This window comes from Sciurus carolinensis, chromosome 4 (genome assembly GCF_902686445.1).
Source record: "Sciurus carolinensis chromosome 4, mSciCar1.2, whole genome shotgun sequence".
Taxonomy (NCBI): Eukaryota; Metazoa; Chordata; class Mammalia; order Rodentia; family Sciuridae; genus Sciurus; species Sciurus carolinensis.
In genome coordinates this window covers 14,586,654-14,611,249 of record NC_062216.1, presented here as the reverse complement: position 1 = coordinate 14,611,249, position 24,596 = coordinate 14,586,654, and the positions used below count along the sequence as shown (strand labels likewise).

General features: G+C 53.1%; 1 protein-coding gene and 1 non-coding gene across 3 annotated transcripts in view; one reads left to right on the top strand and one right to left on the bottom strand.

Annotated features, from left to right (window-relative positions):
• Positions 1-7,475: 7,475 nt before the first annotated feature.
• Pebp4 (phosphatidylethanolamine binding protein 4) overlaps positions 7,476-24,596 on the bottom strand; it is a 217,918-nt gene continuing 200,797 nt past the window's right edge. For both annotated transcript variants that reach the window (XM_047548895.1, XM_047548896.1), the window contains 3 exons: positions 20,344-20,389; positions 18,086-18,202; positions 7,476-7,755 (listed from right to left, as the gene is read on the bottom strand). In XM_047548895.1, the coding sequence (XP_047404851.1) occupies positions 7,601-7,755; positions 18,086-18,202; positions 20,344-20,389 (318 nt within the window). In that variant the 3' untranslated portion in view covers positions 7,476-7,600. The remainder of the gene's footprint in view (positions 7,756-18,085; positions 18,203-20,343; positions 20,390-24,596) is intronic.
• Positions 23,716-23,782, top strand: LOC124984122 (small nucleolar RNA SNORD47). The gene has a single exon (XR_007108582.1). It is a non-coding gene; the product is annotated as a small nucleolar RNA SNORD47 (small nucleolar RNA).

The window sequence follows — 24,596 nt, the reverse complement described above, 5'->3', positions numbered from 1 at the left end:
ATTTTTAATTTTTTTTGGGGGGGGGTAATCATTTATTGTGCATCTACTATGTTGTCACACACGTTGTGGATAAGGTATCACTGAAAGCAGTCCAAGTCCCTGCTGTGGATCACAGGTCCGATGAGTGTTCAGGATGAGGACAAATAAATACATGTGAGGTAGTGATAAAGGGCATGAGGAAAAATGGATTAGGACACGGACTCAGAGCAGGGTGTCCAGGTTGGGATCTTATCTGCTGTAGCAGTTTCTCCCTGTGTCGGGATCGAGCAATGGCATTGCTGTCTTATTAAAGTTTTTGAATCTAAATATGTGGGTCTGAGTTTTAGTTCAGCTATGGTCTAGTTTATTGGCTGCTATGGAAAACTCTATGCAAATAGGATCTTTGTAAAAAGAAATTACATCAAGATACAGTAGGGCATGTCAAACTCTGAAGGCAAAGTCACCTGCCACTGGGCCCCTTGCCCCTGGCTCAGTCCCTCTAACCCTGGGTTGGCTTTCCACTCTGCCACCAGGTGGCCTGAGATAAAATTCAGATAGTGGGTAAGGCAGGATCATTTTCAGAGTACTCCTAGGAGCGGGCAGGTGACTGGGTCTCTGGGTCCTCCAGCCCCAAATCTCAGAATCACACTCCCCTCTTGCCCAGACCCTTTCTCAGAGAGGTGAGAAAGCTTCTTCTAGACCCCAAACGAAAGAAAAAGTCACCGCAATGGAACGAAGCCTCCCCTCTTGCCCTACTTCCCTCCCGCGGTCACACTTCCGGCCGCCGCCACAGGGTATTTTGGGCTTGAAAACAAAGCGTCAGATCTATTTGAGCAACTTTTGTTCCATTGGAGTAGAAGCCCAGGGGACTGTGGCCGCCCTGGGCTCAGCCACTTCCCCAGGGAACTGACGCGTTTCCCTTTCTCCACCAAGGTCGAATTTAGCAACTCAGACTGACCACTTTTGGCTTCTTCTTTCCCTGTCTATGCAGCCTGCAGGCGAGGGGCCATAGGTAGGGCTGCTAGGAGGATGGACATGTGTCTGAGTGCTTTCCTTGTGGACCTCAGGGGAAGGCCTCATTCCCCTCTAGGGTCAGAACCTTCCCTTCACTCCTAATTTCCCACCCCCAAACCACATTCTTGACACCTCCACTACAAAATCCATTTGCAGCAACAGGAGACTGAAGTGAGAGTTGTGGTTAGGTGGTGTCTGGTTCTCAGTCTAATCCAAAAGGAGTTGTCTCTCTGTGTCAGTGGTGGGCTGGTGTGTGTTCAGGTTGTGAATGAAGTGGGTGAGTATGGATGGAGTTTGCATGTGCATGCAAATCCTGTGTGCACGTTTGCTGGGGCCAAACAGTGCATGTATACACCCCTTTTGTGAATGTCTAGAAAGAGCTTGGCAGAGTTGATACCCTGGAGTGTCTTGCGGGTGCATACACCATGTGATTTGTGTGGGCTGCTGTATTTACCGTATGCGTACAGTAGAGGTGTGTAAATGTGTGCATACATGCTTGTGTAGGTGTGGATGGATAGGGCATGGCTTGCGGAGGGTGGGGAAGACACCCTAACTCTGGACAAAGGTGACCAGTGTTTACATGGGCAAAGGCTGGATCGTAGGTGCTGTCTGTGGATCAGGGTTGGAGAGCAGGTAAATGAACAGCAGGTGTGCGTGTGTGCAGGAGCCTCAGCAGCTGACTGGTGATTGGTGCTAATGTGTGTCTTTGTTTCCAGCTTCTTTCCTCAAACCCCCTTCTCCTTCCACAGGCTGTTGTACCCGCTCCCAATTGGACCCTGCCCCCCAGACTGTCTTCCTGCTGCTCTTTTCTGGCGACTCAACTCTGATAGACTCACACTCCTGTAACTTGTCTTTGTCCGTCTTCTCTCCCACCTCACAGAAAGAGCTTCTAGGGGTCAGAGATGTCTAGGTTTCTTTCTTCTTCTATTTTTTTTGGGGGGGGGTACTAGGGATTGAACCCAGTGGGGCTTAATCACTAAACCACGCCCCCAGTCCTTTTTATTTTTTATTTTGAGTCAGCCTCAATAAGTTGCTGAGGCTGGCTTTGAACTTGAGGTCCTCCTGTCTCAGCCTCCCGAGCCTCTGGGATTAGAGGGATGCCCCGCCATGCCTGGCCTAGATTTCTTTTGTGGTCCTACTGATGCTCAGCACACAGCAGAGCCCTCTCCATCCTGGAGAAAGCTGGTTGGGAGCTGCCCAGCCCATCCTGCAGTGTCGGTTTCCTCAGGGTGATGTGAAAGTGCTGCCCCCCTGTTTCTGTCATCACGTGGGTGTGAGGCGGGTGTCGAGTGGAGAAGGGCGTTTGGACCGTGAGGCTGCTGCTCTGTCCTCAAGGAGGTGCACGCAGCCTGCCCTCCTGCTTGCATCACGAGACTGGAAATGAAAGTGAGAACCCAGGGTCCTTGCCAGCCTGCCTTTCTGACAGGTTCAGCCTCCTTCCTTTTAACCCTCTAGCCCCTGCCTGACTTTCGCCTTCAGCTTATGCTTTTGTGCCTTGCTCTTTGACTCCAAGTGCAGGCCCAGGGCGGGGGTGCTCCTCTATCTGCGCTCCACTAGGTGCTGAGGATGCCTGCCTGGGTTTCCTCTGGCCTGGATCTGGGGCTGATGAGCTGGCTGCTACTTCTGGGAAACCCTGGGCTCTCCGGCTCTCCACATCTTTAACCTGGGCCTCCCACTGGGGTTATTTGGCTTCTGCAGCCAAATACTCTTTTTCATTCTGAATTCTGAGAATGCTCATTCTACTCTTCCCTGGTTGCTTCTGCTCATTATTTCCAGACAAGGGGACAGTGGTGGTGGCTTTCTCTACCTCTCCCCAAAATGAACATAAAGAATCCCAGAGCATTCAACTGGAGGAACCCTTCAGAACACCTATCCCAAACTATTTGATAGTTGAGGAAACTGAGCCCAGAGAGGGTGGCTGACTAGACCAGGCTCACACAGCAGTAGATGGTGAAGCTGGTATTGGTAGTAGATCGCCACTCCCCTCTGGAAGTTCTAGTAATGTCTCTTCTGTTTCCTTCTCTTGGGGTTGGGGATGTGGCTCAGTTGTATAGTACTTGCCTGGCATGCAGGAGGCCCAGGGTTCATATCAGTATCTATTTCCTTCTCTTTCTAACTCTTTCTCTTCCTTTCCTTTTCTATGGAAACATTTCCTTTAAGATATTCTCTCCTTGTTAAACAGAATGATTTGTCAGGTGGCTCCAAGGTGAACTCACTCTGAGAGCACTGTCGTGGTATGGGTTTCCCGTCTTTCCAAAGCCTTTCCACCTTCCCGGTTCACATCTTCTAAGATACCCTAGGACCTTGTCCTGACCTGTCCCTGAACCATCCTCTTCAGCTCCTGCTTCGAAGTGCTGAGGAGGAGGCAGCTGGGAACTTAGGAACTGCTCCTCTCTTTCACCTTTATTTTCTGATCTCTAAAATGGAGCAAGAACCTCAGAAGCATATATGTGGGAATTAGTGTGTACATACGTGCAGCTCATGGGTCTCCCAGCAGCAGCTGTGGGTAGAGGGGAAAGGTAATTAGCACCAGGATGGAAGTATTCTGGGATCATTGCAGGTACTATCAGGATGACCAGGATGGTGGGCCATGCTGGAGGCTCCTAGAGGTCCTGGGGGTGGGTGCCCCTAGCCACGTTCCTGCAAAGCAGATCAGACACCTGGAGAGGCTGGGGGGAGGGAACATTCTGAGTGAAGGGTCTTTGTCTTTACAGGGAAATGCTTGCTAGTTGCTAAGGAACTGGGTGTCTTTCCTGATCCAAGCCTCCGATGTTTTGCTCAGCTTGGGAGGGGGATGCTGGGCTGGGGCCTGAGGCTCCCCTGGCAGCTGGTCCTTTCCCTGGTGCTGCTGAGGCTCTAGGGGTCTTGTGGGAGGGGCTTTCATCTGGGAGAGATGGTGTCTCACCCTCAGCCTCGCTGCTGCAGCCGAGCTGGGGAGCTGAACAGGTGAAGTGGAGGCAGGGAAGGAGAGGAAAACATGCCTGCCGGGCATTGTGCTTGGGTCTTCCCTGCTATCTCACTTAACCATGGTGACACTTCTTGGGAGGAAGGCAGTTATTTCCATTTTTTTCATTGGACTGATTTTTTGCACTTGAAACACAGGTTTGAAATGGTTAAGTAAATTGCCCAAGGTCACTGGGCTGTCAAGTGGCACACATTCTATGTAAATTTAGGTCTGTTTGTTGTGCTTTCATAACTATACCACCTAATGCATATGCCGGGCTTGCTTCTCATCCCCTGGCTGCTCTGCTATAACACCTGGCTCTATCTCCACGGGCACCATTGTCACCATTATCACCATCATTGCCATCACCACTACCAGCATCACCATTGTAACCACCACGCCCATCACCATCACCATCACCATCACTATCACCACCACCTTCCCCAATATCATCATCACTATCATTACCACGATCACCACCATTAGCATCTGCATCACCATCATCACCACCATCACCACTTTCACCATTATTACCACTACCACCATCACCATGGAGTCTTCCCAGGTGGCTTTCTGTCCTTTTGTATCTCTCTTCCTTACCAAAGGGAGATGGGGAGGGAGCCAGGTGATTCAGTGGGTCGAGGGATGGTAAACTGTTGGATTTGTCCCTTGGGCAGGTGGGAAGGGGTGGTAATGGCCTGGGACTGGGCCAGGCTGTTGCCTGGAGTATTCAGAAGCCCTTTCCCTCTCCACAAATCATACCTGGCCCAGGATGCCTAAAGATTTAAATTCCCCTGGAAGTACCAGCCTCTCCTCTTTGGTTTATTCCAGCTCCTGAATGTGAAAAAATATTTTATATTGCCCAGATGGTAAAATTAAAGTGCTGTTTACCTCTAAATACTATGGTGAGAGGGTTCGAGTTAATCACAGATCCCATAGATACTATTTATGCAACAGGAATGTTTCCTCATCTCCAAAATGAGAACCCCACTATCTACATTATTAGGTTTTTGTGACAACTGAATGAGAGAACATGTACGAAGACCTCTGGCAGACTGTGAATCAGAGTGGGAATCCTTTAAATGAGATACCACATATAAAGCATGTGGCACAGTGCCTGGTATGCAGTAAGCGCCCAATAAATGGTGTCTGACAATGATGATGATGATGTTAATGTTGGCTGTCTTTGTCCCTGTAAAGGGGTCACCGATACTTCCTTCAATCTTGCTTGGCTGCTTCATTAGTGATCTCAGGGCAATTTACATGTCCCTCTTGTTTCCACCAGGAGGAGGTAGTGAAAAGAACAGGGGTAAAGGACCAAAGAACTTTGCAGTCAAAAAAGCTGAGTCAAAGATGATCCCCCAAGGTCCCCTCGTGGCCTCTGGGCCTCCCCTCTGCCCTGGGTCCTCCTCCTCTGTGGTTTCCAGGGATGGCCTGGCAGGGCTGGTTTCAGCCTAGAGTCTGGGCCAGCTGTCTTCTCTTTTTTTTTACTTTTTGGAACTGGAAGGGTGGGGGTCTCTCCTGCAGCTGAACTCAAAGCCCAGAACACTAGGGCAAGAGAAGTGGGGGGAGGAAAGAAAGCAAGCCGATAATTTCCTCGAAGGATAAACATCCGATTTTTTTTCCCTTGCCCAAAATAAACATGCTAGCCACAAGGAATTAAAAGCAGAAGAAGGGAGGATGTGTCTGGATTTGGGGCTGCTCTAGCAAACTGACCTTCTATTTATCCTGGCCCTGGGCACCCGCCGGAGCTGCCAATTACACTCTATACCTGGTGGGGTGGGGACTACTAGGAGAAGGTCCCCAGGAGTAGGGGACTCAGAAGGGCACTTCCTCTGGTTCTTTATTTTATCTCTGCCTGCAGGCTTGCCTGGTGTGGCAGAGGGAGTGGGGAAGTCCCTTTTGCCCGGGGCCAGCATCCAGTGCCCTTCTGGAACACAGGCGTTTGCTGTGCATTTTCTGGGCAAGGAACCGAATCTATCAATTGCGGGGGGGGGGGGGGGGGGGGGGGGGGCGGGGGAGGAGGATCATCCAATTGTCTCCACAGTCACAGACTCCATTTCCTGTCTCGCTGCTTTCTCCAGAGACCCCTACGAAAACTGTCCAGTTAGTTACAAGTGTGCTCAGCTAGGCTGAGGGTCAGCAGGGTCCCCTGGCTTATTCTACCTTGGGACATGGTAATAACCTGTGCCCAGCTGCAGTCTGTGCCTTTCATCTGGGGATCTCAAAGCACTTTGCACCCATGAGTCACCAACGCTGCTACATCCTAGCCAAAGAGAGAGGTTTATTAAGTCTTGGAGGGAAACTGAACTGAGGGGGTGTTAGGCAGAGCTGAGGAACCAGTGGTGGGGGAATTGGGGAGCCAAGGCTAAGGCTGTACAAGAGACTAGCTGAGCGACATCTCCAGGGGGCCCCTGGGTGGGAAAGCCAAGAGGTCTGCAGGAGAAGTTCAAGGGAAATAAATGCTGAGAATTTCCCTGGAGATACTGCATAGTTTTATAAAAGCATACTCTGCTTATGTCACCTATCACCTCAATCTATTTACCATTCGATGATATCCCTTTGATTGTAGGTTTCAGTTCAAAGCTTTAAGGTGGTACAAGGCCTGGGGTGACCTGGCCCGGCCCAGCTACCCATCCATTCTCTTCCTTACATACTTCTTTTCACCTATACCTCTGGCCCTTCATTTCCTAGGAGATGCCACAGCATCTGTCCTCCACAGCATCTGGAGGAACTTTGGAATGACTTCTGCCCCCATCTCCACCCAAATTAAGCCCTACCTCACTTTCCAACCCTGAAGTTAAACATTACTTTTACTGAGAGGCCTTGCCTGAGTCCTTTATCCCCTTGAGCTGGAGACAGTGACCCATGCCTGCAATCCCAGGGACTCAGGAGGCTGAGGCCAGGAGGATCACAAGTTTGAGGCCAGACTTAGTGACTTAGCGAGACCCTGTCTCAAAATAAAAAAAATACCAAGGACAGAGGATGCAGCTCAGTGATAAAGTGCTTCTGGGTTCGATCACCAGTGTAAAAGAAAGTAACAAAGAGAGAAGAAAGAGAAATCAGCCCCCTCTCTACCCTCCCAGTATTTAGCACAGTTGGTTATAATTTTCCAGTGGTGATCTGATGAATACCACCCCCCCAAGGGAAGCTCCCTGAGGCAGCGCTGTGTCCTGTGTGACCTGTTCACCCACACAGTCCAGTCCCCTGCCTAGCACAAGGATAGATGCCAACAACTGGTTGAGAGAACACTGCTGCATGTCAGAACTGGAGCGGTCCGTGGACATGAGTCCACATCCCCTACTGCTTCTGTCTGCGCAGTGCCATGGCTGGAGGCAGAGCTTTGGAGAGGATGAGTGATTTGCTCAAAGGCACACAGTGACTGAGGGACCCAGTGATTTCTGCTTCCTGCCTGTCCATCCATCCCCTGCCCCACCCACTTGTAATTTCTGGAAAACCCCAAACCCCAGGGACGGATATTGGCTGGTTTCCCCTTGTTAGTTTTGAAGGTTTAGGAAACAAACCATCAAGTCCTGGATTTTTTTTTTTTTTTTTTTTTAATTTTGAAGATAGGGGATCCACCACCAGAGGGGTTGGTCCCCAGACGTTTGGTAGGCAATGTGGACACATGCCTAAAAGTTGAAGCCTTGGTCCAGCAGGCAGTTATCTCTGCTTGGGTTTGTCCCTGAAATCCTTGAAAACTCCTCTGGAAGCCTGGTACGTTGGTGAGTCCTGGTAGTTCTGGGTCATGAACTGGGTACTTGCTTCAGGCTCTCTCAGATGGAAGCGGTTCAAAAAGTTTTCCATTTTCCAAGAGCCTGGAAGGACAGATAAGCCATACGGAGAGTAAGAGAGGACCAGGTACCTGAGAGCTGGCAGGGATCTGACAGGGAAAGGCCAGCTTTGGGGGCATGCAGCCAGCAGACTCCCTTGGCTCTGGGACTTTGAGGACAAAGTACCTGGGACGCCTTCTGTCCCCTAGCTGCTGGGGAGCCCATAGATACGAGCAGAGCGGTTGAGAAGTAGCAGAGTTAGCTGCCTGATTGTCAGAGGACACTGGGGACTAATTCCAGACCAAGGCTACCTTGGGACTCCTTTCCTAGGGCCCTTTATTTAGCATACTATGACTGGGGATATAGCCTAGTGGCAGAGCATTTGCCACGCAGGCAAGAGGCCCTGGGTTCAATCCCCAGTCCAGAAACAACAACAAACAATATTTAGTACAAGTCACCCCCCCCCCCCACTGTGCAGAAAGGAAATGCCAATCAAGTGGGCAGGTCACGCCCTCCGCCCACCCCCTCTTCCTGCAGCGTTCCTGATCCATGGCTGAGGCTTTATGGCTTCTTCTTTCCACACCTGGTCACCCCAGGTGCTGTGGCCAAGACTGGCGGGACTGCCTGTGCTGGTTCTTACAATCTCTCCCTTGCCACCACCTGTAGCAGGCCTGTCCCTGTGGTGGAGGTACCAGGATGGCACTTGGATCCTGGAGGCGGGGTGAGCATGGGAGACATGCCCGGACTGGGACCTGGAGAAGCTCGGCAGTGCCCGGGTTGGAAGGGGCCCTCCTCAGGAGATGACACACCAGGGGTCGCATCTTCTGGGGCAAGTGTGAACAGGCCTCATGGCAGGGCAAGGAGGGCACAGCCAGCCCCGGGCACCAGCACCAGGGAGAGGTGAGGGAAGTGGTCAGAGGCACATTCCCATGCTCTTGTTTCCCAAAGCCTGAGCCTCAGGGAACCCTGGGCCGACGATTGCCAGGAAAATACAGGAAACCCAGTTTGGATTTCAGATAAACTACAAATAATTTGTTGTGTGTTCCACCTATTACACAGAGAATACTTACACTAAAAATGTTTTCATTGTTTAACCAGATTTCAAATTTAATTGAAATTGAAATACATCCTATTTTTTTTTTTTTTTTCTTTTTTTCTTTTGGGGTCTAAATCCAGCAACCTTCCCTGGGTAGAGAGAACACTTGGGAAAGGCCTTGTCTGGAGCAAGTTAGGCAAGTGGCAGATATGCTGTGGTCTGGTCAAAACCAGTCATCTCCTACCCTGGAATTCCTAGAGCCTCACCTGAGAGCCACAGGCCACCCATGCCACACCTGTTGGTCCCTGTGTGTACCCATCACTTTTTCAGAACAAGAAGAACATTTTCCACCAAAGTGTTCCTCTTCTCGACTTACCTTCTCCCTCCAGATGTCAAGGACATCCTCAAGGAGAGGACAATTTTTGATCCCAAACCCCAAACACAATAACAGTAATAATGCAAATAACAATAATAGCAGCAGCAATAGGACACCTCTGCAGAGCTTTGTGTGTCCCAGGAGCACTAGGCACATTAAGGATCGGATTGTGGAGATGATGGGGCATAGGGAGCTACTGGGGAGAAAACTTCTTGGGAGGCAGTCCTACTCAGTGTCCCCCTGCTTGGATGGACTTGAGAGCTGCAGATCCAGGGCTTGCAGGAGTATCTTGGGGAAAGGGCAGAAGAGGTACCGAGCACCTGGCCTGCTGAATGGGGAGCTGAAGGCACTGGTGCTTCCACAGTGTGGCTTTTTGTCACTCCAGAGTCCCTTTGGAGGGCCTGTGTCTGGAGGGAGCCTCTGCACCTCAGGGGTTGTGATGGCTGGAAAGGAATTCTGGTCTGAGCCTGGGAAACTTTTGCACGTGTGCATGTTGTACATGTTTGTGTGTGTTCACGTGCATGCCAAGGAAAAGGCTCATGGTTAAATTGGTGCGTGGAAGATATAAGGGGCCTTCCCCACTGAGCAGGACAGGAAGGAACCTGCGTGGTAAGGAGGGAATTGAAACCAGTCACGAGATCAGGGCAAACTGGTGGAAAGAAATCCCCTGCACCCTGAGAGAGAGCAGGCTCCCGTCACACAGGAGAACAGGCCTGCCAGCTCAGAAGCTGCCTTCTCTCTGGCTCAGAGTTGTCCCCGGTGCCTCAGGCTTATTCCCATCCCCATTTCCGACAACCTTGTGGTTCTCAGGCTCCTTGGGCAGCTCTGGCACCCAGGCGGTGTGCTGGCTAGCCTCAGGCGGCCTCCTCCCCTGGCTCACCCAGGACTCCTTAAACACCCCCACCACTCTGTTTCCTGCCACAGAGGGCGAGAGGAACTGACCCTGAGCAAGTTCTAGAAGGAAGAGGGGTGAGTCAGGCCCTCAGGGGTGTGTGGGGAGAGACGGGGAGCTGTGGCTTCCGTGGTCGCAGCTCAGAGGAAAGCCCCTTCCTGTACGGTACTGTTCTGTCCCCGAGCTGCAGGAGGCTGCTGCCACGCAGGAAGAGGGTGGGACAGCGTCTGGGCCAGGGCCACTGCACTTGCAGCAAAGCTGGACTCTTCCTGGGACAGGGCAGGGGCAGTGAGTGCACTTCAGAGGTCTCTGGGGGGAGTCTGTCTCTTGAGCTGTACAGTGGCAGCGATACAACGTCCTACGCTCCTCGGGTCAGGGCTGCTGCAGGTTGGTCCCTGCGTGGCCCCACTCTGCAGGACCAGCTGCACAGCCCTGCCTCGAGGCCGTCCCTCTGCTGGTCAGTGCCACTGGAGTCCGTCTTAGGTGAGGGCTGTTGGATGCTAGTGACGTTTGGGTGGGATGGGTTGGAGGAAGGCTTGTCTAAGGCTTGGGGGGTTTCTGAGCCCACACCCTGCGCCTGCCCTCCTGTCGGGCACCAGGTGGAATGAAGGACCCCTGTCTTCTGAGGAGGCCCTCATTCTCTGACCTCAGTCCGAGGGACAGCCATGGCTGGGATATTTGGAAATGACCCTGGAGGATGTCTTGGCAGTCACTTTTTCCACTTCCAGGTCCTGAATCCAAGGGGTTGTCTTTGCACAATTTGGGAGCGGCTCACCACGTGATCCCAGCCAGCTCCCTCCGGCCTGTGAGGGCCAAACAGGCCTCCAATAGACTGAGAAAGGGATGCTCCACTTTGTCCTGAGCTCTGACCCTCACGGGCTCAGGAGAATGCTAGAACGTATATGCTCTGACTGAGGGGACCTGGGGTGCAGGGTCCGCCATCTAACACTGGCAGCTGTCCCTGGGCCTCTGTCAGGCAAGGGGGGTGAGTTGCTTTACCCAGGCTCACTCCTGCTCTCAATGAGCTTCTAACATGACAACCGACATGGGACAAATAACAAGCAAGTCCTTGGAGGGGAGGCCTTGACCAGCGGCACAGCTTGCAGCTGGGGTCCCTGACGGAGGCCCACAGTCCCTTCCTGGGTCCACTCTTAGACTTTCCACCAGCATAGGATAGTGCTTCCTGACCCCTGTCTTGCCAAGGACATTTCCTGCCTGTCTTGTCACTTGCTCTGAAGTGTATCCCTCTCAGCCTGGGGAGTGGGGACTGGGAAGCCCGGGGTGGGCTGGAGAACAAGGGGCAGGGTTCTGAGCCCTTGAGCTTGGCCTCCTGCTCTGGAGGGACCTGGGCACCTGGCGTGAGCTGCCCTGTCCCCTGGGCAGGTGACTCCTATCTAATCAAGGCAGCTACCCACTTCCCTGCTCTACTCTCCCACTTGGCAGGGCACTGCTTCTTGTCAGGGGACAGTGGCCCTGAAGAAAACAACAAGAATTCAACTCCAACCTAATAACCGCCCCGCGGAGAGCCGGGCTCAGGTCTGTAATTTGTCTGGCTCGTCTGGGGCCGGCTGCCCTGATAGAAGCGCTGATGCCTTTCTGCCGAGATTAATGATGTCCTAGTGGTGGTGGGCGGGAGGCCTGAGCCTTTTATTTTTTGTGCCATTAAATGACATCCAGAGACTTTCACTCAGGAGCTGAAAAGCCCTCGTTCCATCACATGCGATTACTCCTGGAGAATATTTGCTGAGTGGCTGATCCTGTGGGCTCCGGAGGCTTTGGGGTAGAGGTGACACTTGGTCTGTGGTTGGCGTGAGAGGGCAGGGGGGCCAGGGCAGTTCCAGGGTGGTGAGGGGTTCCAGGTCTCCTCTGAAGAGGAGAACCCAGGAGGACTGGAAAGTGGAAGGATGATCCCCAGATGTCCAGCGAGCGGATCATCCAGGCCTCCCTTCTCCATCTTGAGGCTGAGGGTGAGGACTGGGAAGAGAGCCAGAGGAGGAGGCCTGAGAGCCGCTAGGGTAGCTCCCACTTATCAGTTCCAACATTTGGTAGTGGCAATGGTTGGCTGGGCCTTGGGGACTTTCTGTTGTCTCTGCATGATGGGTCCGATATTACGTGGGGTGGCTCGTGTGTGGGTGGACAGGGGCATGCTTCTCCAGGACATCTGCCTAATGCCTACAGAGATTTCAGGCAGTTTCTAGCCCGGGCTCCTGGCTGAGCGTTGCCCAGGATGGCTCCAGCTGGGTGGCTGCCAGGCCCCTAGTCCTACCGACCCTGCTAGGTGGGTAGGGCCCTTCGGAGGCAGAAGAGAGCAGCCTGCCGCAAGCCCACACGGTGATCAGGGGCTGGCCCTGGGGGGTCTGGTGCTGGGCCAGGTGAACCACCATGGGAGGTCATGGGGGTTGGTTGGGCTGTTTTGCAGTGGGCTGTGTGTGTTTGTGTCTGTCTGTGTGTGAGCTGGAGGGGGGCTGTCTGAGGGTTGGGTTTGTTCTCCAGGCAGGGCCCCTTTCCCCTGGGGCCTCTTCCCTCCAAACTTCACTATAATCCATGTGCCCCTCACTGCCTCAGGTCCCTGGAGTCCCTTGCAGCCTGTTCCTGCCAGTCAAAAGCTTCCCACTGCTGATGCTGCCTGGGGCTCTGGGGCCTTCTTGCCCTTGGCCCCATTATGCCCACGTTTCACTCACCAGGGAGCCTGCAGGCCTCAGATGCTACAAGCAAGTCTTCAAGCCCACTGTATGGCGGGTCTCTGCCTGTGCCTTCTAACCCCTGTGGTGCTGCGGGGAAGCTATGGCTGCCTGGCCCAGAACCCCGAGGACCCTTGCCTGCCATCCCATCCTGCTTTGCAACAAGTGAGCTTTCCCTCTGAAGGCCCCTGTGTGCCCCTGTGAGGGGGTAACTGAGCTGTCCCTCCAGTCCCTGCCCAGGTACTGTGGCACAATCCTGGCACATGGCCTTGGAGTGGCTCAGAAGCATGCTTTGGCATGTGTCTGTTGTGGGACAGAGAGAGAATGCCCCCAGCTCATTCACCAGAGGAGTGTGAGGCGACTGGAGCGTGGCATGGTGCAGATCACAGCTCCCCAGGAGCTCAGTCATAACTTTTTATCTGGGAAGGGCATGAGGGAAGGACAGACTGCCTGGGGCTCCGGGCAGCAGGATGCTATTTCTCTCTGTCTGTCCCTGCTCTGAGGCCCAGAAGTCTGGCGGTCTGGGTGGAGGGAGAAGGAATGTGGGTGCGTTGCCACAGTGAGAATGACCCTTCCCCAGGGCTCAGAAGAAAACTGGTCAAGTCTTCACTGCAGAACTTGAGTCAATCCCACCGCTTACTGTTGTGCACTTCGGTTTTCTCGTTTGCCCCCAGGAGGTGCTGGAGCTCAACTGCCCACGGAACATGGTGGGGCAAGGTGAAGGTTGGTGAAGGGCAGGGCACGCTGGTGACAGGGAAGACATTTGGTGTGGAGACTGTCATTTGTGGGCACTGTGCTCACCAAGGTGACTGTCGTTTCAAGTGTTGGAGGAAGTTGATGAATGTGGGGGGTGTGAGACAATGCAGATCTGTGTGTGCGCGGGGAGCCGGGCACAGTGACAAGTGGAGAAAAGAAGGAAGGCAGAGGTGAGCACCTCTCTCAAGGAATCCACGCCCTCGTGGTGGAGGAAAAGCCGACACCAGAATGGGATTTCGTAGCACGACCAGAGAGATAGAAGCAGGTGCCCGAGGAGGTCTGACAGAATGTTTATAGGAAGGGACAGTGTGCAGGGGACACTAACAGGAGAGGGCAGTGCCAGGCTTGGCTGAGAGGGAACAGCCCAGGGGTTACTGTGGAGAGCATGAGGAGGTGATGGGTGCCCTTGAGGTGGGCAGGGCCTTCCAGGACTGGGGGAGGGAGAAGTGGTGTGCCCAGGTCAGCAGGCAGGGGCAAGTCGGTTGTTGGGCGAGAGTGGTGGGTGGGTTAACATGAATGTAAAGCTTGTGAGGGGCACGTGAAGTCTGTGCGAGGGGCCTCTCAACGGCTTCAGCTGGTTCCTCTAGACTCTACAAAATCTATCTGGAGGCCAAATCCGAGGCTGCTTCTAGGAGCGCATGTAGGGAGACTATGAAGAATCACAGATGAGCCCAGAGGTCAGATCTGGGACTTTGGGTATGAGGAGAGTGCAGAGTGAGGACAGGAAGCAGAGCTGGGAGTCCAGCACGTCAGAGGCCTGAGGTAACACTAACCCCACCTAAGAAGGCAAAGCATGGCCCCTTTGGGACAATGACAGTACAACTGGACCAGTCCTGAGTTCAGGCCCTTGGGTCTTCAGGGTCCCCTGCTCTTCCCCCACCTGGGGCCCAGTTATGCTTAAGCTGCTTGAATGTCTACCCTGCTCTCTGTAAGTGCCAGCTCCCATGGGCCACACGTGGTGACACCTAAGTCTACGAGATCGGGGACAGGTGGTTCCCTCCTGCACTACCAGCACCCTCACTGTGTTCTGCACACCCTAGGACCTGGGTAGTCTGGGGAATGTGGAGGGCACTGGTCAGTCAGGGGCTGTGGAAGGAGGGGGAGGGCATGGTGCCACAGGGCTTCTCTAACTAGCTGGAACCCCTGAGGCCCTTGCCATGGTCCTGGGGGCCCACTGGCTAGGAAGCCTGATGGGAGGTGTCCAGTCAGAAGTGTTGGGTTGGCCAGGGGAGTCAAGCCTTGTCCACTCTCTGCATTCCTATGACAGAACACAGATGAGAAGAGCCCAGGAAGAAGTGAGTAAATCAGTCCCCGGTCATTCAGTTGTGGAACAGCTAGTTCAGGGCCTGGTCTTGATGAGGTAGGAATCAAGATTCAGGGATGTGAGATGGCTTGTCCAAAGTCACGTGATGAATGTTTGAAGGTCAAAATGTCCTCCTTTGCTGACCACATGTCTTGTCCTGAGTTACAGGAAAACAGGAATCCTCTGGAGAGGTCACCCCCTTGGTTCTGAGCAGTGCCTATCTACACAGTCCTGATAGGTTCAGTTTCAATAACCTCGAGCTTCGGTCTCACCCTCAGCCTGTCATTTACACATGAGCCTCAGGAAAGGCAGGGGTCTGGTTAGGACTAGAACATGATTCTTAAAAGATTGGTTTTCCGCCATGTTTTTTCAGTGAACACTGTATCACATTGGGAACCCTTAGGTTACTTCAGTTTCAAAACCACTTTGCCAAAGCTTCTTATAATTGCTCAGCTAACCATCTCAGTAGATGCCCGCTTCCCAGCTCCCAGAGCTTGACCTTTCCCTTTCAGTCTTTAGAAGTCGTCCCTCCTGTATATCCAGGAGACAAAGCCACTGGTTACACCACACCCCCTCCCTCCACAGCTTCATTCCCATGGAGAGAAAACTAGACCACGGCAGGTCCTGGGGACTGTATTCATTGGCAGAGCCCCATGTCCTGGTTTCCTGAGTGTTGGTCCAGCCTTGGGCTGCACAGGTCCCCGGGCACTGCCCAGGTGCCGCAGAGTGTGCCAGGCCCTCTGCACTGTGACATTGAGCAAGGCTGCCATTTCTGGTTTTGCAATCTCTCCTGCTGCCTCACATCTGGTGGCCTCTTGTCCTCTCTGATCACTCAGGTTGGTTGTCTCTAAAGAGCGATGTCCTGGGTTACTTCTGTTACCAATCTCTAATGGCTCTCCATGGTCTCCCTGCCAATACCACAGGTTTTCTGCAGGGCTGTTGGGAATCTCTACAACCTTCCCGTTTCTCCTTTCCTCATTTTCTCACATTAAAAATTAAAATCTCTGGTTTCCCCAGCCTGGAGCTCCCTGTTCCTTTACTCGAGGATGTGAACCTCCTGTAGGGTCCAGCCCTTGCTCCACCTCCTCCTTGTAGCCTCAGGGCCACAGACATCGGTAGCTCCTCTGCAAATGATCACCTCATTTTCTAGGGAGGAAACTGAGGCTCAGAGAGGGTAATTGATTCTCCTCAAAGTCACATCATTAGCTAGAGAGTGGAAGGAAGATTTCCTCACCCTGCGGTAAAACACCTTTGCTCCCTGCCTGACTGAATAAGTATGCTGTCCTGGAGAAAGGGGGACCTAGCAAGGGAAGGGATCTATCACTAAGCCCACTTGGTGATCTCTTGTGTCCTCAGGGTCATAATTGAGCACTTTAATTATACACTGCTCTATGTTGTTGTTTAATCAGTTCCAAAGTAGACCGTAAGCTGCTGGAGGGCAGGAAAATGCCCTGAGCCCTGGGATTATGTTTTCTCAGAAGCCCCGAACACAGGGCTAGGCACCTGGAAGGTTGTCACAGGGCAAGACTGGTATCTTGGCTGTGACTTTCATCTAGGAGGGTCATTTCCTGCTTTCATTTCTGGTAGCAAATGAAACAGCACAGGAGCCCAAGGGACTGTGCGCAGATGTAAGTTTTCATGTGAGTGGAAGGTGAATTGTGTGTCTCTTTGTGTGTGTGTGTGTACATGTGCACAGGAATGGTGGTTTGGGCAAAAGTCCATAGGGATTCATAAAGGGTTTTAGGACTGATGAGTATCCAGACTCTCGGCCTTGCTGCCTGTATCCTAGGATGACAGGTGGCCTTTGCTGGGCCCTCTCACTACTGTTTTCTGGAGATTGGCTGCCATCAGATCAGGAGCCCCAGCTTGGCAGAGGTGGGCAGTGTCTTGGACATACACAGCCTCCCTTCTTCCCAGGTCCCTGTCACTACTCCTGGTATCATCTAATACTTTCTCTTTCCCTCTCCATTCTGCCCTTCAAAGGAAGCCCCCAGGAGAGGCCCTTGGGCATGAGCTTATCTGAGCATCTCCCATGTAGGGCTTCTGCATTGGGACCTGAAGTCTAACAGGGAGTCTCTGAGGCCTCTGCCTTACTTTTTGAGAGTCCCTTGGGTGGGGAACATCCTAGGTGATAGTGCTAATTCCCGGCCTCTTAGCGTCATAGTGCCTGAGCTGGTGGAAAGAACTTCCTGACATCTTTGGTGAGATCGGTACCCAGGATGCTAGATAAATTTGTCTTGGCCTGGGAAAGATGCAGTTTTTCTTCCTTCACTGTATTCAAACATCAAAGTCTGTCTTTGGTAAAGCCATTTAAAGAGATTTGCAGTTGGCAAGGTGTGAGGACAGGTGGGGAGGGTTCACAGGTGGAAAGGTCCCCTGGGAGGCCTCTGATTGGTGGCCCCTGGTCGGCACACCTCTGAACCAGTGCTGTTCTGGACTCCACACTCCTCTGTCCTGGGGCCTCGGGCATCGGGGTTGTGACTATACCTGCACCAGCTTCCCAGTAGGTGGAGGTTGGTCAGGGTCACTGGGTGAGAGGAATTGGCCCATGACATCCACCCTCCCACTCACTTTCTGACAGCCTAGGGGATGTGCTCTTTGCACCCTTGGACTGTCACTAGTGCATACTGAACAGCCTTCCCTTTCCTAGAACTGGGGAGGTGATAAGTGCACAGGGATTACTTTATTCCCTATTCCCCCAAGAGAAATCTAGGACTGCAGGGGGCGTGGCTCACACAGCTGAGTCACTTGCAGTGGTTGCTGTGGCCAGGTCTACGGCTCCTCCTGCTTCCTGGCCCTGGTGGCAGAAGGACTGAGGCCAAGCAGGTCAGGTTAGTCTTTAGGAGCTAAGGGAAATAGATTCTCTCCAATGTCCGAGGACAGCTGTTCAGAGAGGCTGGTGGAGAGGGCGCGGCTGGGGAAGTCTTTGCCCCAACATCGAGATGGCAGGACAGACTGAGCAATTAGCCACCAATGAAGACAGACCGGCAGGGTGGCATTCCAGGGCCCTCTTGCCCAGATCAGACTCAATTACAGGGTACAATTACCTGCCGAGGTGTTGTGGGGTATTTGCCTGCACATGCCACACATGGTTTCGGGGGTGCTTCTTGGTCTTTGGGACTTACTTCTGGGAGAAGACCACATCTGAGGTCAATGTCTCCTTTAGAGCGCTCATTCCACTTCACTCCCAAGAAATGCCAAACATTGACTCCACTCTCTCTGGCTCACGGGTGGGGGTCAAGGTCCCGATATCCCCACGAATGCACGAAGCTGCGGATTTATCCAAGAGTCCACCACCCTGGCTGCAGCACGGAGAATGCACAAGCCTTACCTCGAGATTTGTTTTCACTGGGAAGAAGCGAGATGAGCTCGTTCCTTTCCTGAAGATAAACTAACAGCTGGTAGCGATGGAAGCCACTGTTTGTTGGTGGGGAGGGAGGTTTGTAGGCTACAGGTAGAGAAAAGGAGAGACAGGTGAGCTCACATCCCTGCTACTGAGGGCAGAGCTCCTGCTTCCAGGGGCTCCTGGCTACTCTAAAAAATGATCACCTGTGTCTTTTCATGGCCCTGATGAACTTCCTGGGGTCTCAGATGAAGGTTTACCCGTTGCCTGCCATTATGTTTGGCAGGACCTCACCTTTGGTATCTTCACTAAAGATGTACATTTTGGGGGCTGGGGTGGGGGAGAGAAGGAGGTGGTTCTGGAGGAAATGTTCCAGGTTGGCATGAGGGTCTGGGGTGCCGCTGTGGCTTCCAGGCCTTGCTGGGTCAGTGGGTGCTGTATTGGCCCGTTTTTGCTTTAGTTTATCCTGATGGATTTCCTGCCTCAAGAGAAGCCCATCTTCCCCTGTGAGTGTGTTTGGCAGTGAATTTTTATTTATTTTTTCAGCATTTCCTTATGAACTCAATCCCCAAAGAAGCCAGTTTCTTGGCTGGGTCTGGAGGATCTGGAAGTGGTTACGGGGGTGGGTGGGACTGGGTTCAAAGGTTTGATCATAGGCGCTGGGGGCACTGGGGAGAAGGTTCGTCTCCCTCCCCTTCACTCTCCCTCTGGGAGGCTGGCCTTTTCTGTGGGTGGTGGGGGTTCTGGGGTGGAGACATCTCTCATTCTTCCCTGGAGCCTCTGCAGGGACCTGGGTTTTGCTGGCTTGGACTGAAACTTCCAAACTGGGCCTCCTTCCAAGAGCGCTGTGCCCCCTCCCACTCCCCTCCCCTCTCTCCACCTCCCTCTCCAAGGAGGAGAGTGAGGCTGGAGCCAAGAATCTTCCTGGGGTGGGTGGGGAGGGCGTGTGTGCCGTGAGGATGCTGGTGGGAGGGAGCGGTGGTACTTTATGGCCATCCCCCAACTTTCCTCTCCTGACCATTAAACAAAAGAGTGACTGGCTGTTTGCTGCTGTTGGAAGTGTGCCTCATTGTGCACTTCCGGCCACTGGGGCCTTCAATGTGCCACCAGCCAGGGGAATTCCTGACTGTTCATCTTTCCCATCACAAATCAGATGTGTGTGTGTGTGTGTGTGTGTACGTACGCCTGCTCAGAGAGAACAGAGCAGGGTGTGCCAGGAGCTCTGTGGGTTTGTGTGGTTTGGGGTCTACGCTGGGGCACGTGTGAGTATGGGAACAGCCTGTGAGCCGTGCTCAGAGGGTGTGTGTGAATCTGGGTAAATCAGCATTTCTTCACAAACACTGCCAGTGCTGGAGAGACATCCGAGCGTGGGGTGCTGAGTGTCCCAGTGTGAATGAGTTTGTGAGGACAGGTGGGAGGTGACAGTTTCTGGCCTGGCTGGTGGGCATGGGGGTTGCTGTGTACCCTTGAGGTGGGCATATTCCATGCTGCCAAAGTCAGAGGACCAGGATTCTAGGTGGACAAGTCTGAAGTTGGAAGCCACTGGTTCTATGTAGCTAGGGATTCATCTTCAGGTAGATGGAGACCACCTCTCTCACTAGGGCTTTCCTGAAGAATCCTCCACTCAGAACCTCTAGAAGTGCAAACTCAGGCAGGGTACGTAAAGGCTGGGGTGCATAACCTCCACTTATGGCATCTCCATCCTACCCCCACCTCCGCAGTGGGGTATGATCTCCATTTTCTGGAGGAGGAAATGGAGGAAGAGGTCAAGCCAGGCCACCAGGAAGTGCTGGAGCTGGGATTTGTGGGGCCCGAGCCCATGCTGCTTCACGATCATTAAGGCTTTGCCTTCAGTCCTTTGTCTGTGGCCAGCTCACCACCTGAGTTTCCCCTTCGAATGGAGTCTAGGGTGCACCTTGGGAGTGGGGACCTGAGGAAGGGGTCTGGGGCGCTGGGAGAAGGGGAGGGGAGGGGAGGGGTTACAGGCATTCTTTAGTCAGAACCTGCCTTCTGATAGTGGCTCTGTCCCTTACCAGCTCTGTGACACAGGTCCTACGCCTGTTTCATTTTCTTTAAAAACAGCAACCTTGCAAGGCACTTGTGGAGATGACATCAGAGTATACAGGGACCTCTGGGGTTGGTGTTTGCACATTGCAAAGCAGCACCAGGAAGCTGTGTTATTATGACTCTTATGACTGTTATCTGGGCCCTGGCTGGGGGAGGGGGCATGGGGGGTTCTTACTCACGTGTTAGCACCTGGCCCTGAATATTCCCTTTCTTGATGTCAGTGCCCTGAAATGAGAGACAAGCAGAACCATGGTTACTTCCGGGCAGTATAGGCCAGTGCCGCCATACTTTAGTCCCCTGGGTCTGCTGAGCAAGATGGAAGACGAGGTGCAGGACTGCTCCTGGGGGTGGTTTATAGCTTTCAAAGGAGTTCCCAAGGGGCCTGGGAGGAGAAGACACAGGTGTCCGAGTGTGGCCTGGAGGTGAAGGATAGACCTGACCTCTGGGAAATCCTGGTAGGACCCTCCCCAAAGGGTTTGTATCCTGAGGTTGGGCCCAGCGCTTGATTGTCAACCTGCAGATCTGGGCACCTAATTGTTCTCAGGGACTTGCTTACCAGTCCATCCTCTCGGGAGGGAGAATTTGGCCGACTTTGGAGCCTTTTGGCACACTAGGCCAACGGCGTTCTGAGCAACCAGAGGGAGGGGCTGGACAGCCAAGGCTCTGGCCAGTTTCTTTGGCCTCAGTTTCCCTCCTTCTCTTCCCCTTCCCTCCGCTCCAGTGTCTGTGGGATAATGAGGCGCTCCTGGGGGTGGGCGCTAATTACTGTTTGTGCAGGACGGGGAGATGCTCAGATGAAAGGACTGGAGCCGGGCCCCTGGGTCTGTGCCACGGTTGAAGGCCCCGGGCCATGCCAGGGAGCCCTGCGGCCCCTAGGTGTGGAGTTTTATAGCCTTAATGATGGTGATTAGCGTGGTGCTTAATTGATTCTGCCAACACCTAACTGTGCCCTGGCCCCCTTTCCACCCAGCTCTTCCTGGGACAGCTCTCGCCCCTTGCCATGGGGAGACGCTCATGGGTGTGGGAGAATGGAGGAGGGGGTGGAAGGCCCCACTTGGTAGTGGTGGAGAGTTGGTTGGGGGGGGTGAGACCCCACTTCTGGCTGCCCACTGGCCCTTCCAGAACCCACCGGACCTCCTCCCTTTAGGCTGCAGCTCACTCACTATTGTTTTCACTTTGGAGTTCCCTTCTAGTATCCCTCTCCCAGGTTCATCCCTAGGGTCTAAGTCACCTTTGGTTGGAAGAAGGAGTAGGAGGCTAGAAGGACCCTGCTCCCCATTGCACCCAAGAGCCCTCCACACTTGGCTATCTCCACCCAGTGCAGGTAAGGGCTCTTCTTTCCATTCTCCTGCCCTCCCTAGAGGGATAGGAGCACCCAGCGTCTTCACCTTCAGCCGCACACGTACACTGGCGCATGCTCCAGCCCTGCCTCACCCTTCCTCTGCAGTCTCTTGATTCCCCCAGTTTTGGCTCTGAAATTGTCCAGGGCTGGCATTAGGCCCAGATGTGGCCAGGGACTGAGAGCAAGGGGTCGGAGCATGGAGGAACCTTTCCATCCCTTCGCGAGAGAAGGTCAGCACCAATAGGAGCCTAGCAGCCACTCTTCCCAAATAGCTCTGCGGGCCACCCTGGCAAGATGGAGAGAACCAGGACTGGGCTGGGGGTGCTGGTCCAGAGAAGCCAGCCCGGCCGGCTCTGTTCTGCAGCCTCCTCCTCACACCTCTCCCTGTCAGCCCCGGCCAGGCCAGCGGTTTGTTTAAACCAAACAATGGCAACCCAGGCCGCCTGTTTCTTTTCAATTCCCCACAGGCTTGGGTCCCACCCAGACTGATAAACAGGCCTCTGTCCTCCAGAGGGAGGTGGTGGGGGTGGGAGCTGGGGCCTGAGGGTCAGTGAGCCTTGTCCCCATATCTGGGCCAGTGTGGAAAGTCTGACTTGCAGCCTAGCTCAGGGTGGGGAGTGTCCTCCCACCCTTTCACCCTGGGAGTGTCCTCTCATCTACTGGGGCTGGCTTGGCAAAGACTATGCAAACTCTGGGGTGGGGTCACTGAGGCGAGCCGCTGGCCTTCCTGCCTGCCTTCCCTAGCCGCCCCACTGCCCCTGTGCTCTGCTGGGGCACAGAGGGCATTTATGCTGTCCAGGGCCCCCAAGCTCGTCTTATGGACAGACACTGGTTCTTGTTGGCAGTAAGGGCAGGGATGAACCCTGTGGCAGAGCTTCCACACAGTGAGTGGACAGAGCTACTGTGATTTACTTGGGTAAATTGATTGGCCAAGCCTCCTTTGGTCACAAACCTTCCTTCACTGGTCAGTCCCGAGAGGCTGAAAATGCTACCATAGAACCAAAACCTGGCAGGAAACAATATTCTGAAAGGTGAGAAAGTTGGGGTACAGAGAGGTCAAACTAATTGTCCTGAGCCATTTGAGCAGTGAGTGGAAGAACCTCAGAATATTCAGGAAGGAAGGGGCCATAGACCTGAGACCCTGAGGTCCTGAGGTCAGCTGACTCTAGAACCTGGGTCTTTCAGTCCACAGTGCTGTCTGTGTTTAATCCATGAAGTCATGACAAGCCCACCCCTCCTCTGGAAGACATCCTTTTTGGAAGACCCTTATTAAAGCTAAGAGGTTGGTAGTACAGGGAGCAGACATAGCTCAATGTAGAATGTATGCTTAGCAGGTCTGAGGCCTTGGGTCCAATCCCCTGCACCAGAAACATAAAAAATAAAAGAAAATAAAACTCTTATGAAAAAACATAGACATGATCTGGGTGGCTGGGGCTGAATGGAAATGATCCCCCCATCCTTTATCAACTCTCCTAAAATACCTTAGAAAAATCATGTCTAGCCTTTGATCACCTTAGAAAGCTGGAACTCTCCAGGGATGGGTGAGATTCAGTTTCAGGAGGTGAGCAGGAAAATCATAGTTGGCAGCACTGCCCAGGAGCAGAGCCAGGGAGTGCCCTGCAGGGGATGGAGTGGGAGCCAGTGTTGGAGGAGCACAGACGCCACAGAGATGGGCTTTGGAAGGAGAATCTGCAGGAGGCGAGAGGCTGCTGAGAGCCCCCTACCCTTTGGGCCTCTTCCCTCCACTTGCTATCTCCACCTGCCCCCTGCCTGGTCTCCAGGTGTGCTTGCCTCTCTTTAAGAAGGGCCAACCACAGACCAAACCTCCTTTCCCTTACTGTAGCTAAAGACGGGTTGACATTTTCAAAAGGAACTGTCTAAATGCTCAGGTTAAAAAAAGGAAATAATTATGGAAATTACAAACAGCACAGACACAGTTGGGTTTCTGGTCCTTAAGAACACTGAAAAGTCAAGGATGGGTTTTTCAGAGCAGCAGGACAGGGGCACCTGAGGTGTTTGGGGGGTGTTCTGGGAGGACATTCTGGGTCCTTCTAAGTGTTGGGGATAGGATGGCCTCTGGGAGGCAAGTCTTCCTTCTCAGCATCCTCTGGGGTTGGGGACCAAGGATAAGGAGGAGGAGTGGCAAATTGCTCCTCATAGGTTGGATGTAAGAAGAACAGTTGCTTCTTTTTGGTAGAAGTTGGTCCCAAACCAACTTCTGCCAAATGAATATAATGATATCACTTATAAAACCATTCCATTTTGATTATGAGGTTCAAAAAAAAAAAAGTTGTTCCCAGATACGTGTGTGTGCACGTGCATGCACATGTGCATATATGTGCGTGTGCATGTGTGTATATATGTGTGGGATGCTGGATACATGCATGACTGCCTGGCTTGGGAATAGGCTCAATTTATTCTAATTGCAGGGGAGGAACTGGGCCCTCTGGACACTTGGGGGAGTTTCTGCATTTCTAGAACATGCGACTTTCCAGGAATTAGACCCAGGTCCTCAAGCTGCCAAGCACACATTCTACATTGAGCTACATCTGCTCCCTGTACTCCCAATCTCTCTGAGCTTTAATAAGGGTCTTCCAGAAAGGAAGTCTCCCAGAGGAGGGGTGGGCTTGTCATGACTTCATGGATTAAACAAAAGCAGGACAGCATTTTGGCTGAAGGGCCCAGGCCCTGGAGCCAGCTCTCTCCCACTTAAGCACCCACTGTCTCTGTCAAGCTAGTTTGGAACTGGCATGTGAGATGCTTAGGGGCTCCACTGAGGTCACAGCAACCCCATGCCAGGACAAGGGCGACACAGGACTGTCTTACTCATGCTGACTGGTTTGTCTCAGGTCAAGTCAAGAACCCAGCACAGGAAGCCAGGTGTCTGTTTGCACCCACCATTAGTTTATGTCCCTAGTGGTTATTCTCCAGGGTGCTCTCTCCCACCGATGGATCTCACAACACCTCATGTGTGGGAAAGGGCGAGAGCGTTATCCCCATCGGACTAGAATGAAAGCAGAGGGGCTTCAGCTTCTCCAGGGAAGGGATGCACCCTGCCATTTTTCTAACCCCTGGAATACCTTGCATGCT